The sequence below is a fragment of the Eretmochelys imbricata genome, chromosome 5 (genome assembly GCF_965152235.1).
Source record: "Eretmochelys imbricata isolate rEreImb1 chromosome 5, rEreImb1.hap1, whole genome shotgun sequence".
Lineage (NCBI taxonomy): Eukaryota > Metazoa > Chordata > Testudines > Cheloniidae > Eretmochelys > Eretmochelys imbricata.
The window spans coordinates 39,173,533-39,191,241 of record NC_135576.1 but is presented as its reverse complement, the minus strand read 5'-3'; the positions used below and the strand labels follow the sequence as shown (position 1 = coordinate 39,191,241).

Below are 17,709 nucleotides of genomic sequence, written 5' to 3'. Positions count from 1 at the left end.
TTTCGTAAATACATTTAAACACACACCAACACACACACACACACACACACCCCTTGCTAAACTACCGTTATAAAACTGTATTCGTCCTCCCTTTACTTGTCCATACCAACTCCCACTCCCAAGAGCGAGAAAGTTACTTGTCCCAGGAAAGAAAGTAGAATTTTGTAGGGATACATTAATATACAGGTTATAGTATAGGTTACAATTAGTGCATCTGTTCAGACTCACCTTGGTTAGCATTTGCACCCTGAGGCAAAGCATTGGTTAAATTGGGCAGCTCGTTTCCATGGTTTCCATCTTCCCAGGGACAAACATCCACACTGTTCCATTTTTTCAGCTGTTTTAGCCAACTGGCCTTCTGCTCCAACTTGCAGTGGGGATTTAAGACTATACACATCCACAGAGCACCTGATTTAAAAAAATTGCTCAATTAATTTTTCTATTAAAAGAGCAACAGCCAATGACTAATTTTAAAAAACTATGGAGTTTTACCAGATGGTATTTTTATACTATAATGTTATTTCTCCTGCAAAGCCACATTGTTAGCCTCCAAGTGTGGTTGAATACTAGCAGACCATGAGTTCCTGACTCAGCATCGTGGGGTTAATGTGGTCTTTTTCAACCATCCCAAATAACTTAATTAGAACACACAATCTTTCTATTGAAATTGAAGATATAAAAAGATAAAGTGAGACTTCATATGAAGCACTACAAAATCCAAAGCCTCCACTCTATAGTTTGTCAGAAAGAAATATCAGTTTAAAGTGAAAAGAGAGAATCCACACTCATGTTACAAAACTCAACCACTCATCCTTTTGTTTTAATTCTGACAGAGGAAGCAAGTGCATCAGTTTAAACAACGCAAAAAAATGTAGAAGAATTACATAGCAAATACAGTTCTATTTATTTCCCAGTTTTACATTACAGTAAAATATTTTGAAATCAAATTAAATATATTAAACACAAGTATACATACACTGTACATATATACCTCCGCATCCTCAGAACTTATCAAAACCTATCCAAAGAACTGTAATTCACACTCAAAATCATTTTCAAATCACATTTGGATTTGAGAGATTTAATATTCAATCAAAATTGCAGCACTTTATAATACACTTATTTTTACTGCCATTATTTCAGTAATTATCCTATTTCCATCATAATCCATCACGACCATAAGACAGTTCGTTTATAAGCCAACTCCCCCAAGATGGATAAGTAAAAATGGTAAAAACTGTATGACTCTTTCATAAGCCGACCCTATATTTCAGGGGTTGGCAAACTTCGGCTCCCGGCCAGTCAGGGTAAGCTGCAGGCGGGTCGGGACGTTTTGTTTACCTGAAGCATCTGCAGACACAGAGTCCCTCAGCTCCCAGTGGCCGCGGTTTGCCGTTTCCAGCCAATGGGAGCTGTGGGAAGTGGCGCCACTTCCCGCAGCTCCCATTGGCTGGGAACAGCAAAACGCGGCTACAGGGAACTGAGGGGCTCCATGCCTGCAGATGCTCCAGGTACACAAAACAACAATGTATTAGATATTCAATTCAAATCATCAAATTTTGGTGTAGACCCGTTTATAAGCCGACCCCTGCTCTTTGATGCGTCACTTTTTTACCAAAAATATTCGGCTTATGAACGAGTATATATGGTAGGTTAAACTGTAAAATCTGTTTTACATTTCCTCTTTACACAACTCAGAGAAAGCTAATTTGGGCTGACATTTCACACATACAGTTAGTTCAGAATCTGACTCCCTGACACTGTGCAACAGAGCATCCACAAATACTTTAGGGTCTGTGGCAACAATTTTCAAATGAAAACATTTTTCTCTGAATCAGCTGTCTCTTTACCAATGTGAACTTTGACAGCAGCATGAAGACGTGCTATTTAGTAAAACTTAATTTGTTCATTAAGGATGTACTTTACACACTATAGAAGATTTGCAGAAGTGCCTAAAAACTGCATTACAGGAGGTCCAAAAAAAGAATAAAGATGCAGCTGGCTCACCTAAGATAGCTAAACTCTAGTAGCCAAATAATAGCTTGCTAAGAAAGTAAAAGGTATACCTGGAACACAGGCCATCATAAAACATTGATTCCTAGAAGTAACTTAGCATGCTAGTATGCCACACACCATGGTATGGGAGCATATTCTTAAGTACCACTTCATGATGAGCCAGTGGAAACTGAGGGCTTGATCCTGTAAGGTTAAAAGTCCTCAGATGCTGGTGTGGAAATGGGGGCAGGGAAGTGAACCAAAAAAAAAAAATCTGTGAGACACCACAAAATAAGACAGGGTGCACCAAAGGATAGAAGATGTCACTAGAATAGTGTAGGCGATTATTTGGAACGGTTAAACACACTAAAGGAATATGTTTTAGAAGATGAAACTTGCAGAAATGTATAAAAGAAAAACATACTGAATCTGGAAGTCAAGAACTCTTTCCCCTATGGCCCTTTTTAATCAACTCTTACACTTCCTTTAGACACTCTGTGCAGTGGTTTAAACATATTGCAACCCTCGTAAATCAAGTAAAATTGAAGAATTTCACTGATTATTTCTACCATTAAGCACCAGTCTGCTCAGCACTGGCCCAAAACATACAATGAAGATGGTCCTTGCAATCTCCAAAATAAAAGAGGAAACAGTGAGGAATGGCTAACTTTGATTTATTAATTATTTCCTTCAGTAGCACTGAAGAGTATGACAATGTAACCCTCTGTATTAAAAAGAGACTAATACAACTTAACACATTGTAACTGGATTTCCAATGATTCTAGAAGAGCAGCTAAATAAACCAAGGTCAAGCACAAAATTTTAACTGAAATTTGATGACTATTTTAAATTATTCAGCAAGGCACCATATACAGCACTGATATTTACAGAATGTCCCACTACAAAACTGATTTATGGTATGCAGGAATGCATAAAGCAATCAAAACCAGTCAATGTAAAGCAGAGAAATGTCAAAAAAGTTAGTGAAGGCCTACTGTGGATATACTACACTTAACTGGGGGGGGGAGGGGCAGAATAGCAAAATATTTAATTTTAAGCATCTACTTTAATTTCAAGAGGGCAACTGTGTTGTGAGTTTAATTATATCAGTAGCTGTATTCTCAGAAAGCCAAGCTATTTGGTGTAAGTTAAACACAAGGATTAATTCTTATATTAAGCCCTTTATACAGTAATCCATGTGTCAATCAAATTATGTAATATAACCTCTATTTGGTGTAAGTCCCATGTACGGAACTCCCCCATGTGCCACTTAAAATGTTAACTCCCACTGACATCAAAGAGATGTGTGTGTTCGTAAAGTCTGCAGGATTGGGCCTTCACACTACTTTCAAGGTCAACTGATGCCCTTCTGGAGGAGTGGGAGAAGGAATTCCCCATTTGGCAGAGTTGAGCATACAGAGCCTGAGGTTCCACGCCCACAGTACTACAAAGGGTAGCATTTTGGGGGAGGAAGTATAATACCAGGGACCCCATTCCTCACCCCAGCAATTTTTTTTTTTTTTTTTTTTTGAAGTGCATGCATGGTGTGTGTGGGGGGATGGAGGGAAATGTGCATGGGTTGGGCAGAGTTTCTACCTCCCTGTTTCTTGGGGGCAGCTGCTCCATGCTGGGTATTTGAAATTCACTGCTTCCTGTCCTTTAACACTCTACTGCAGCAAGCTTCTAAGAAGGGAGATGTTTGGTCGTGCCCACTATACACCCACCAGCCCAATGGAAGAAGCCGTGAAGCCATTCTTCCTATTTCACAGCAGCAGCTGGTCTACCTCTTGCTGCTGCAGCAGACAAGCTCTAGGGGGCATCCTCTTAGATATCAAAGCAAAGCAAAGGGCTTATTCTGGTTTTGAATAAGGGGGTTCTTGGAAGCTCCCAGCTACCTTCTGCCTAATGGCTCCCATATGGGGCAATTACTGGCCATAACCACTGCTTATTACAGGTAAGGATCAAGTAAAAATTAAAGGACAACTACCTTTTGTGTGGAAACTTATCTTATCCCATCCCAGACTCAGGAAAACCCTAACTTTTAATTAAGAGAATTTCAGCGGACTTCTCAAACTTGAAGATTGCTGTACACTAAAGAATCTGTACTAAAAAGAGCACTCCTGTACTCCAAAAAGGATATTCCCAATATGAAGAGAAGTTCACTAGCTTGACATAATGAAATCCAGCGACCAACATGACGCTCAACATAAACAATTGCCCCAATAAAGACCAAAAAAACCTCTGGTCAGAATATATAGTATTAGAAATGGGCACAACTGAACACTCAATACAGCTGCCATATTTTTCACCCAAAACTTTGGAGGCATTTTGATCCAGGCTAGAGTCCCCCTTGCACAGGTCCAAGCAGACACCCCAAATCCATACACTATTGAACAAAAAGTAAAGTTTGGATTCGGATTTGGACTACATCCCACCTCTTTCCAATATGAAAATCCTCAAAGTGCAAAGGCAAAATATCAGAAACCAATATGCAGATTTCATCTTTCCCCTGAAGATAATTGGATGATAAGTCATGCTGTGACTGCAATTTGATATTAATTTCACAAGGGAACAAATACTAAAACTGTCACATCTCAGTGAGGAATTGTCTATTCTGGTTCCACAATAATCCTCTTGACCTGAATAAAGCTAGCTTTGCCTCAGTAGACCTTTGGTTCAAACAGCATATATCTTCAGAGATGTACCGCTGCCATTTGTCTCCAGTACATCTCATCCCACAGAAAAATATATTTTATCACTGTTCTCCATAGTGTGTGGTTTCCCCATACATACAACCAAAGATTAGCATAGTTATATTCTCTCAATAGACACCCTGCCCCAGAACCAAGGCTGTAGAAAGGGACAGTGTGTGCTGACAGTATGCTGTCAGTATGCTGACTCAGGATTTAAACAAAGTAGAATATAGCATTATTAAAGTGCTCAGTTACTGTAACAGTAGGTGCTGTAATAATTACACACTTACAGTATGCATGTATTCATAAACCATAAAAAAAAGAACAAGGCATGTATATAGACTCTCCTGAGAGATTAAGTATTACACAGTTCCCATAAATCCCATTACATTTCACCCCTTCCCCAACAACTGGAAAAACCCCACTTAATTTTATTATGTGGAAACAAGATGAGAAATTGAAGATTCAGCCTCCAATTCAAGACTGATAATAGTCAAAAGAAATCTGATTTCTCTAAAAAAATATGATGCTGCCCTGTCAATGATGGTATATAGCTAAGCTTGTGTCAGCATTTTCACAATAACCATTTTCAGTGGTTTATAACACTGCCGTAATAGGTTGCTACAGGCTGAAACTTGGTATAAGGCCTTAGCCTGGTGGAATTTTATATTAAAATGTTTATTTAAACCAATTCTCTCATTTGCAAAATTAAAATATACATTGTATCTGCATACAAGTTGCTGTTTAAAAGTTAAAAGTTTTTATGCTAGCATAAACTTTCATTTAAGAACCAAATTCAAAAGCAGTCAACTCAGTTAGATTAGATGAGAGCAGCCATATTTCGTGTTTTCACTGTTCATCACCTGGATCAGTTTTCTTTGGTTAAGAGTTGCTATTACACAGAGGGATGTCAGCCACATTGCATCACCATTTGTTGCATACACGTCATCATACCTCATTTGGTCCTATGTGATTCTATTGTGGAAGTATTGTTTTAGAACATTTAGGTGTTTTTTTATATATATGTCACGTGGATGTTTAGAAAACTGAACTCATTAGCCTTTTTATATGTTAAAAGCTTTAGTGTCAAAAGTGGCTGTTAAGATTGTGAAACATCTAAACATTTTTCCTATCTAAATGACTATACAGCATTATATAAAATTTATAATCCAAGCTTCTATATAAACACATAATACCTGCATTGGAACAGCAACCAGGCAGTTAGCAAAATAATAGAAATCAGTCTAGTGTATACTACTCCCCCATCCTCAAGGGCAAATCCCGCACAGTAACTGGTAAAACCACCTCCTTCCTACATGCAATAAGAGGTCTCCATTAGAACAAAAAGTATTCAGAAGCCCCACTGGAGAATGATCCAATTAAACAGTTGTTTTTATAGAATAGCGAAGACAGAATAAGCACTTCAATACAATACTCTCCATCATAAGAACCCTAAGGAGAAGTACTCGCAGTATACAGTCAGAGCTGAGTAGCAATTTTATTCATAAAAACAATTCCTTAATGCACTCCGGTTTTTCTACAGAGCCTTCAGAAAGAACCTGCAATGGGTGTTGTGTTTCTTGGAGAACAGAATGTTTCATTTTGCTCTAATTCATTCTATTACTGAATTAAACTTTGATGTATTGGTCTTGACAAGTGCTTCATGCTGATTGTATTGTGTATGATAGTATAATCACTCCCCATGCATTTCACACTAGCTGGCTGATTAATGCAATAGATTACCTGCAGTATTGATATCTTCTGCACACTAAAATGTGTGTGTGTGTGTGTGCGTGTGCATAGCTGTACCATAAGGGGGCAAAATGCACATATTTCTAGTTCCTTAAACTTACTTCCTTCTCTCCCAAGACTGTTATATTAAAAAAACAACATTTCCAATGTCATGGGAGCAAGTGTGCTCTAGTCAGAGAAATTGGAATCAGAGTTCTATACTCAGCTCTGTTACTCACTCACTGACCCTTGCACAAGTCACTGAACTGTTCTGTGCATATATAAAGTAGGTTTAATACTGACTTTCACTCCAGCCTCAATTTCAGGGTCCTCAAATTTTAATACATTAAGATGAAAACAAAATGCATCTCGTGATTTAACATGATTGTATCCCTTGTCTTTTTTTTTTTTTTTTAAAAAACATCCTTTGTTCTATCATCCCTTACCAAATTACATCTAGTTTAGTCTTTAAGCGTGCAAACTACTGTGACTGCATGGTGCCCCACTGACTAAGCCAATGGGGCTCTGCACAGGTGCTGGGGTCCACTCAAGCAAAGGAGTTTTCAAGATCAGGACTACAGATTTTCATCTCCTCAGGACATAAACTAGTTACATCCATCAGATCTCAGTTAAGGGCCATACTTATGATTCCTTACAAAAAAATTATTCATTTTTATCATTAATACAACAAGAGGAATACTTTTATCTACAGAGCTGGAAGAAAACACCAGGTGTTTTCAAAGAAACCCACTGATTTACTTTCCTAGTATTCATGACCCCTTTTATTTCCAAACATTCAAGATAAACTTACAGCATGGCTAATACTAGAGCAAACAAATGGATATTAAAACTTTCACTAAACTGCTCATGGCTGTTTTTAAAACATATACTTCAATTATTCCCATAATAAATTCAAATAATTACTTATGGTCACAGGTAAGTTGTGAACAGAAAATGGGACTCTTGTTCTGACAAAGCATAGACTAAATATTTCTTCCGAAGAGTTTAACAGTTACAAATAAAATTTTAAGAACCACAACATACTTGCAGATCATTTTCAAAATGAAAAAGGGTGAAATTAGTCAGATGAATTGTTCACTATGAATACATCGTCCAGCTCTAACATCCCTGTGAGGTAGTGCAGTAAACAACTCAATTTTTTCTACAGCATTTCAACTTTCTTGAGATGAGAGGGACAAGGGGTTTGATCACAAGAACTGAAAGGGAGAGGTTGCTGAAATAAAGGACCGTTTTTGAAAATATATTCACATTAAAGAAGGATAAGTACACCCAAATAAAACCATGAAGATGGATGGAAGGAGACAACAGGAAAAACAGCATGATAACCAGCATTATGCTTACATAACTGAAACATGCCACCACAGATTCACATAGGCCTCATCCATGGCAACATGTAGAGCACAGGCATTACAGCTATAGCTATACACTGAAGTGAGAGGCAGGCTATGTCCACACTTGTCACTGTGGTGTGCAGCTACAGGCAGCAGTGAAAGGCTCTGGTAGATGGGAGACAGCAGGACACTACACTGCTCAAAATAGCAGTGTAGACATGGGAGGCACTGCTTGGGCATGTACAGAGAGCCAGGCAGGGTATGTACCCTAGGGTTCAGGTGGGAAGGGCACTCTACTCACTTAAGCAGCGCCTCAAAGTCCACCCTGCTATTTATACCCATGCTAGCTGGATGTTCTGTGTCTGTACTCTACACTCTGCCATAAGTGTAGATATACAGTAACTCCCCACTTAATGTCCTCTCACTTAACGTTGTTTCGACCTTACGTCCCTGCTCCATTACCCAACATGCTCCATTTAAAGTTGTACAATACTCCGCTATAACATCATCTGGCTACTTGCTGTGTCCACAGCTGGCAGCCCCCCATCAGCTCCCCTACGTGCCTCCGCCAGCGCCTTCCACCTGCTGGCGGACCCTGCGGATCAGCACCTTCCCCCTACTTCTCCCCGCCTCCTGCCTGCAGCAATCAGCTGGTTTGTGGCGTTCAGGAGGCAGGGGTGAGGAGCGAGGACTTGGCGCGCAGGTTCCCCCTCCCTCTCCTGCCTCCTGAACACTGCAAACCAGCTGACTGCTGAGAGCAGGAGGCAGGGGAGGGAGGGGGGAGGAGCGAGGATGTGGCGTGCAGAGTAAACGGGTGGGGGGGGGGAAGAGGAGGTGGGTTAAGAGGGGGCTTGGGGGAAGGGGTGGAGTGGGTGTGCCAAGGGTCGAGCCCCCCGCCCCTGGTGCTTGCACAGTAGGGGAAGCTGCCGCTGTGCAACATGCTTCTCCTAGCCTACGGCACCTTCAGCCTCCTTGCCTGCCTCATTGTCTGCAGTGCCAGTGGGTTGTGTCTGTGTGAGGTAAGACGGGAGCACCTCCCATTGCTTCATACTCAACAATGACTGGAGTATAAAATCGTTTCTTTAAAATATATATTAAGCCTTTTGTCTGGCAAAAAAAGAAAATGTCCATGGAACCTAACCCCCCCCATTTACATTAATTCTTATGGGAAAATTGGATTCGCTTAACATTGTTTAGCTTAAAGTGACATTTTTCAGGAACATAACTACGTTAAGTGAGGCGTTACTGCACCTACAGATTATAAAGCCACAAGTGACCACTGTGATCATCTTGTCTGTTATGCATAAAACACAGGACCTTAAAACTTCCCTGAATTAACTTCCATTTGAACTACAGTAGAGCTTTCAGAAAAGCATCCAATACATTTAAAAATTGCCGGTGATGGAGAATCCACCACAACCATTGGTCATTGTTCCAATGATTAATTACCCTCACTTTTAAAAATGCATACCTTATTTCCAGTCAGAATTTGTGTAGGTTAAACTTCCAGCCATTTGATCCTGTTTTACCTTTATCTGCTAAATTATCAAATTTCTGTTCCCTGTGAAGGTATTATAGACTGTATGATCAAGTCACTCCTTCACCTTCTCTTTGAGCTCCTGGAATATCGCTTTAAGGCATGTTTTCTAATCCTTTAATCATTCTCGTGGCCCTTCTCTGAGCCCTCTTGAATTTATCTACATCCTTCTTGAATTGTGTATGTGAGAACAGGGCATGGTATTCCAGTAGCTGTCATGGGATGGGATTCCAGGACCCTTCGACAAGAAGGGACCTGAATAAAATCACTGGGGCCCAATGACTTGGATCCCAGAATATTAGGAGAACTCACTGAAGATGCAACCACTCCACAGTAGGGCGACTAGATGTCCCGATGTTAGGGGCTTTGTCTTACATAGGCAATTATCCGCCCTCTCTCCCCCAAAAAAGGTCCTGATTTTTCATACTTGCTATTTGATCACCCTACTCCATAGGCATGTATAATCTACTTTCTCTGGTACTTACTGGGGGTAATATCAGAAGATTAGATGTTAGCTCATGTTATTCTTATGTTTTAGAAAAAGGGAGAAGTATGCTCCATGAAATATAGGTCAGCAACTAATTTCAGTCACAAGTCAAATTCTGCACTTAATTATGGAAGCATTGGTCATGGTCTCAGAGAAGGATGAAATTAGTTTTTCACTTGAAGCAGGGATTCAACCACTTAGTTATAAAAGGAGTATTACAGCATATCCTCAAAATTACAGCACTTACTCTGAGTACACAATGAATTTTCAGGAAAATTTACAAGTTAATCAGTTAATTCGTTTAGGAATTAAAAGTATTTTAAAATGGGTTTCTGAAGAAATTTAGCACCCATCATCTAGCTTTTTCGTTAGGTCCTAAATAACCTTAATGGAACACAAACTCTGAACTTCCCAAATTGCAAATTAATAAATAAACCATTCACAGAAATCCTGCACATTGACTACATTTCAATAATTGTTAATGGTAACAAGTGGTAGTTTTTGCCTTTTTTTTTCATAACTGAAAGCTGCTTCTTCAGCAGGGTCTGATAAATGCTGTTCTATTACAGAAAAGTGAAAGAAACATCTCCATTTCAAAATGGCTACCATCTCCTATTGTCTTAACAGAACTGTGGCCATAAATGCCCTCACTTAAGATGCCCTCTTTCAAGATAGTCACTGCCTTCCGTTGTTCCCAATGAAAGTGAGAGGAAACTGGTCTCTGGAAATATGGGTGACCTCCATCTTTCTCAAGGCTATCCAGGCTTCACTCCCAGTGGGAGAAATGGGAGACAGCAGTCATTTTGAAAGAAGGCAGTTATTCACGGAATTCTCTGTATTAGCACATTATTTATCACCCTCTGCTGAAGAAATTTTGAGTTATGATGAACTCGAGCAAAATATTATCATTAATCTTAGAATTTTTGAGAACCATGTGCTGCACCAGACATAAGCAACAGAAGGAGGAAAAGTAGGAAGTGATGTTCCGTGAACTGTAGCAGTCAGAAGTGGAGAGAAACTTGCCAGTCCATTATGGCTACTTTGGGCTGCTCCAGAGCAGGGTAAAGCATCCACAACGTACTAGTAAATGTGTTGCTAAAAAGTTTTTAAAAAATTAGAAGTTAATATTGATATTATATTTTACTCACTTAAGATAAAACCCACACAGCAACATTTTGCATTTTTTGTTTAGTGTTTATATATGAAATTTTTAAATTAAAGAGTCTCCTATCTGGCAATTGCCTATGTTAAACTGTTAAAAGTTAATACATATAATTAATTAAGGGCAAAAATATCACAGGGATGTTATAATTACATCCACCACCCCCTAAAATAAAAGCATTCCAAACCCAGGAAACTCAAGGTATGATTAAACTTAGAGAAATCTAAACATGCTAAGGCAAGGAAAAGTATAGCTAGGGAACCCGAACAGTCATAACTCCATCCTGTAATTACAGAAGACAAAGTGTAATGTGTCTGAAAATCAGTTTAAGCTGAAGCTTCAAAAACACTTGCTAGTGCCACAAACCCTTGATTTAACAGCAGTCAGTTTGAACATAAAATATATATATGAATTGGGTAACAAACAGCAGAAGCAAAAGGTAATGACAAAGTCACAATGAAGAGAAGTTTCACACACAACTGAGATTCTGTGTAGAGCCCCTGCTGTTTAATTTCTCAAAAAAGCAGTCAGAAATAGTTTAGTACCTTAAACAGCATAAACCAATCTAAGACACATTTATATATGTTAGCATAATATTCTGTGAAATGGCTGATATAATTTAATGGACATGCATATAACATGCAGACTTATTTTTAATCCAAAAATTGCAAAACAACCAGTTTAATGGATTGAGTATAGTATAAGGCACCTGACCACCTTAGGAACGTCTGAATTTCACAGTCTACTTTCAAGTGCTTAAATTTAGTTGCCTAAATCCATACTTAGGCACCTAATTAAAAGTAGCCTTATTTTCCAAAGGCGCTGGGCACTTACAACGCTTATGGACTTCAAAGGATGTGAATGTCAATGGGAGCTTCAGATGCCTTGCACCTTTGGAAAAATAAAGTCACTTTTAATTCAGTGCCTAAATAAGGACGTAGGCAACTAAATTTAGGCACTCAGGTTTGAAAATTATGGCCTACATCTGTCCATTTAAACAATACTATGAAATACATGAGGAAAACTGAATCTTTCTGCAGTGTACATGTACCTTTAAAAAAAAAGATGATAATAGTGACTATTTTAATATGCAGCTGCAGAAAAACAAAAACTGGAATGACTATTTAGCCATGGTAAATCTTGTTCATGGTAGCATTTAAGTAGTTGCTAAATTTGGGGTCAGAAAGGAATTTCTCTTGGGGCATATTGGCAGGAACCTTAGCTGTTTTTGTCTTATTCTGAAGTACTGAGCGGAGGTCATCTGTTTGAAATAGCTGGCATGCCCTGCACAATTTATTTTCTGTAATTGCCAAGTGAAGAGCCACTAAAGGCCTTCCTATCTTCTACTTCAAGATTTTTATTTAGTTTAGGTTAAAAAAAATCCAACTTGATATATCCTAAATTAGAATACAAAGAATTTCTTAGAATACATGAAAGTAGTTTCAAAGACAGGAAAACGTTATTTAACACCTTGAAGCAATGGTTTCCCAGAGTAAAACAGTAATTAAATCCTAACTAATTACAACCTCTAACGATCATGTGTTTAAATTAAATTTCAGATTGGGAGGATAAATTTACTCAAAAAAATAAGAATTTGAAAATGATCATTAAAAAGCACAAATATGTTGTAACAATTCTCCACGTGATCTGAATTTGTACAAGATTTTTAACTTCAAGTTAGCAAGTTTTCCTCATAGTTTACAATATAAAAAATTATATATTATGCACCTCTATGGTTGCAAAAATGGACATATTTATATTAACATTCTGCTAATATTCTTACAATTTAGCTTAAGTATAGCATATTAATGTTTTAAAAAAACTCAACCCATCTTGAGCATACAATAGTAGTTTCCATGAGTAAAAATTCATTTAAGGGCTAATCCATTAGGCAAGGAGACAACAAAACTCACGCCACAAAAGTGATACATGTGCAGGAGCAGCCCTTCCACTAGGTACGATCAAAGAGATTTCAGAGGTGTCTCCCAGGAAGGCTTTATACTGTTGTAGGACTCAGTGACATCACAAGAGTGCTCCATATTTAACAATATTAGTCAATGGAGAGTAGTTGAACTGGGTAGGTGAGGGTGGGGCTGATTAAACACCACCTTGAGAGCACCCCCTATTCCTGCTCAATTCCTCAATGAGAACTGAGGGCATTCAAAGAGTGCCTCAAAGATCAGAGCTAAAGTAAAAATCTCAGCATCTTAAATAAAATGAATAGCCATTGTCCTGTCTAATAAGAGTGAGAACCTCCTTGGCAGACCCTCCTCCCTGGGGTAGGGCACATGTGGAGAGCCATCTTGCCTTTGGTTCCATCAGAAACCATTCTTTTTTAGTTTAAAAAAAATGAATTAAATATTGTTTAAAAAAAATCAAAGTGGGGGGGAAAAAATCTACTAGAAATGTTTGTTTTGAAACATGCGAATTGTGTGAAGTTTCTTTACTGCAAAGGGAGGCAAGTGGGTGGGAAAAGATACTGAAAATGGTAGATCAGAAAAAAAAATCTGATCCTGTAATCTACGTGTTGACAAGCTGTTGGGCTCCATCACTCCACCAAGTAGTAGATACTTGTCTTGGATTCTTCTACTTGACTGCTTTCATCAGATTAAGCATCTGGGATTTAATTTAACAGTTTCAGCTTTATTAAGCTGTCACAAGAGCGGCCCCACTTTGATAACAGTAGCTGCTCCAATTATGGCTTGGTTTAGGGTTGACAAGTATAATGATTCATTCGTGGCACATGAGAAGCAATAAAAGGTTGTTTTGCATTACAGCTTTAAAAATGTGGGCACTTTTTTCATTTAATTTGTCACTTAGCTTTTGCTAAGAGGACATTTAAATTGCAGTAAAAGGCAAATGGGGCTTTTAGTTTAAATGTAATCCCCATATTTAAATGATCTGTAATGGCGTAGTGTTCGAGTGGGAACACTATTGTCTCACAGTGGGCCCTGATGGTGACATGTGACATTTGTATTCAGGTCCTGTATTATCCATGTGGCTAAAGGGCTTCCAATTTCATTTCACAGCCAGAAGCCTGCAGAAAACACCAATTAACTTGCAGATCCCATTTGCCGACAAAACTCAGCTTCTTCTCGATGCCTGGCATCTGGCAGTGCTCAGCATTTAATTCCAAAGCAAAGCCTTGCAGCAATGTGATCCCTGGGCTGGGGCACAAAGTCAAATTTCCCCCTTTTATTAAGAAAGAAAATCTTTTCACTTTCGTAGCTCAGAAGCAACTTTTATTTAATTTTTGATAGATGAATATTAGAGAATTATTACTGAAGTCAAACTGGAGGGACTTTTTAACCTACAGATAGAGATATTTTTTTCAGAGCAGAAAGAGGGTTGACTGACCTTTTATTGAAATCAGAGAACTCAGTGCAACATGCACCAGCAGACATTTACTTCAGGGGATTATAACCATCTCCATATTCCTCTATTTTATCAATGCAATTTAACAGCAGACCAAAGGGGTTCCTGTTATAATTAATAATGCAGCAATTTCTCAGTTTTGATCAATGGTAATCGAGGGTTAAGCTTCCTAAAATCAGCATGTGATATTTTACTGAGGTACCATTTAAACAGCATTATTCCAGCTCAGAAGTTTGAAAAAGTTATCTGCTATTGTAGCAGGTGAGGTGTATTGAACATATGAGCGTAATGATTCACACAAATCACTATAGGCACTACCAATGTCTCTAGCATCAACAGAAGTAAATAACTCTAATCTTAACATGCTACATCTGTAATCTTGACAACTCTAACAGAACATATTTTAGTTACGCTGGAGACCCCCCCTTCAGGAGTTTTTTGTTTTCATCATATTCCTTTTCACTGTTTTTAAACACAGCTTGCTACTTAATTCTAGACCTTCAAACTAGAAATGACTTGTGTGACCCTTCCAGTGCATTGTATCATCTCCTTTGGATGATGCTAGCCTCATAATGGATGCCAGAATAATTAATAAAAATTGTCTTGCCTAACACCTCCAAATTTAAGACTCAATCCCGCTTCTGCTGAAGTCTAGGGGAGTTTTACTAAAGACTTGAATGGGAACAGGCCCTCTGTTCCCGATCTAACTTATTATTCCAACTACCATGCAAGTGCCCACTGCATTGCAGGAAGCATTGGTTAAGTTTTTATGAAAGGATCATTACTCAAGTGACCCAGTCACAGAATGAATCTTATTACAAGAAGCTTAAAAACATATGCCCAAAACAAAACTGAAAAATTGTCCATATGCCTAATGGTTGGTAGGCTACAAAATTAAGTAGCCCTTTATTAAACAGAACTTACACTTTACATCTGCTAAAGTCTTTCATAACTACAATACAAAAGCATTATTTACCCCATGAAATAATCAAGAGCTTAATTAACATACAATATTAAAAAACCTACTTCACTGTGATTAACACCACTGCAAGCATTTTCTTCATAGATTTAAGGGGAAAATTCTCATGTGTATATACCATTCTCAAAGCAGATCACTCTGAGCAGACAAAAGGTAAATATGCTATTTTACCCTTACATATAGCATGTCTAGAGGAAAAGCATCTGATTTTGATTCTGATTTTAGAAGGTACAATCAAATTTGTTACCCCTCAACATCTGTTTGAGATCTCCCTTGCCACTGTTGCCCAAACAAATAGCTGGTCCTCAATATACCCTGCTCTTCATTCTGTGATCACTGTTTTTCCTTTGGGCTTCCTAATACCCTTGTCTTCTTCAGTGCTCATATTTCTTTCTCAGGTCTGTGTCTTTACTATGAAAGAGGTGTATTCTTAACTTGAGGCAAAACCCTTAGAGAAAACAAGGCAGTTTGTAAATTCCACGTCAGCAGGTTAAGACTATGGGGAAGCACAGTCTGATCAATTCCAAAATTTCAGTGAACATTCTAGGCATCAGTAGGAACAGCCCTATTGACTTTGGTGACAATCAGAAAACTGGAAAAGCCTGATTTCCACACTTTACCCATTTGGTGCAACAGACAGAGGAGTACTGTGACAGCAGAAATAACTCAGCCACTCATCACTCTCTCACTCCAGGTCATCTGCGTACTTCAATACCATTGGTTGAGTCAGCAAATAAAACTGCAGGTCAGGACTGAGGTGCCTTGAAGATGAGGAAGTGCACGGGTTCAGGACCGAAGTAGAGGCGATTGCATCAGATCGGGAGCTACCATGCCTAATTAGAAGTGAGGATGGAGATTTCCACTGTGACTGCCTCTACACTGTGACTGCCTCAGACAAGATCATTTTACCTTTGACAAACTGTTATAATTCACTGACACAATGCCCCCACTTGGTGCTCTAGGCAGAGATTCTTCTACTTGCAGCACCAGATGGGCACCGTCAAGGGGTGACATGGCCAACACAGGCAGCAGAGGAAGGATTAGGGTTACTATAAGAAGAAAGTAATGACTGACTCAAGGTAGGATTACACTACAGTCACAGACTAGACACTTCCTACATTAATGGAAGCAGTTTTTCTATCTATGTAGTTAATCCATCTCTCTGAGAGGCAGTAGCTAGGTTGGCAGAATACTTAGACGCATCTACACCTTGCATTATGTTGACCTAACTATGGCACTCAAGGCACAACATTTTTCACAGCCCTGAGCAACATAGCTAGGGCAATCTAATTTTTAAGTGCAGACTAGGCCTGAGTTACATCTGGTGTTACAATGCAACTGCTCAGGCTCTTCTGCCTGTAGCATCAAATGAGCACAGACAAGAGGAAACTGCTGATATGAAACTGAAAATGAAGAGAAGAGGAGTGATGGCTTAGACAATTTATTAAAATTTAGGTTTATCTGCAGTATCCTGTAAAAGTGCTACAGGTTCCAGGATAGCCCCTCCCAGCACCTACCAGCTCAACCTACATAAGCAACAAAGTACGCATTCCTATAGTTTTAAATATAGCCAAATTGTTACTTTCAATTAAGCATATGTCCTTTTCTCTAGCAAAAGGTGCTTTGTTTCACCATCAAATCAAGATGTCCAGGCTGCCATTTCCACCCCCCGCTGTATGCCAGAAATTCACAACAACTCCAGCCCCTTTTAAATTGAACAATTAAGCCTGCAGAGAACTCCAGTTTCAGTTTTACTCAGTATCCCTGATAAACCTGCCTTTTTCAAATGTCCAATTCTTCCTTCATTCCTTACTTAAACTTCTGTAAGACATTTAACTTAGTACCACAAGACATTTTGATTAAAAAACTAGAACAATATAAAATTAGCATGGCACATATTAAATGGATTAAAAACCGGCTGATAGGTCTGAAAATGTAATGGTAAATGGGGTACAGTCATCAAGTGGGAGTGTTTCCAGTGGGGTGCTGCAGGGATCAGTTCTTGGCCCTAATCTATTTAACATTTTTATCAGTGACCTGGAAGAAAACAGAACGATCTGTGATAAAGTTTGCAAATGACACAAAAATTGGGGATGAGTGGTAAATAATGGAGAAGACAGATTATTGATTCAGAGTGATCTTGATTGTTTGGTAAACTGGGTGCAACCAAACAATATATAGTTTGATACAGCTAAATGTAAATATATACATCTAGGAACAAAGAATGTAGGATATTCTTACAAAATGGGGGTCAAAACCCTATCCTGGGAAGCACCGACTGTGAAAAAGATTTGGGGGTCATGGTGGATAAACAGCTGAACATGAGCTCCCAGTGTGATGCTGTGGCCAAAAAAGCTAATGTGATCTTGGGATGCATAAACAGGGGAATCTTGAGTAG

At 38.8% G+C, this 17,709-nt stretch overlaps 1 protein-coding gene across 1 annotated transcript in view; it reads right to left on the bottom strand.

Annotated features, from left to right (window-relative positions):
* Nucleotides 1–17,709, bottom strand: part of ZSWIM6 (zinc finger SWIM-type containing 6) — a 159,824-nt gene that overhangs the window by 33,706 nt on the left and 108,409 nt on the right. The window contains exon 5 of the mRNA XM_077816905.1: nucleotides 229–408. Coding sequence (XP_077673031.1) covers nucleotides 229–408 — 180 coding nt within the window. The remainder of the gene's footprint in view (nucleotides 1–228; nucleotides 409–17,709) is intronic.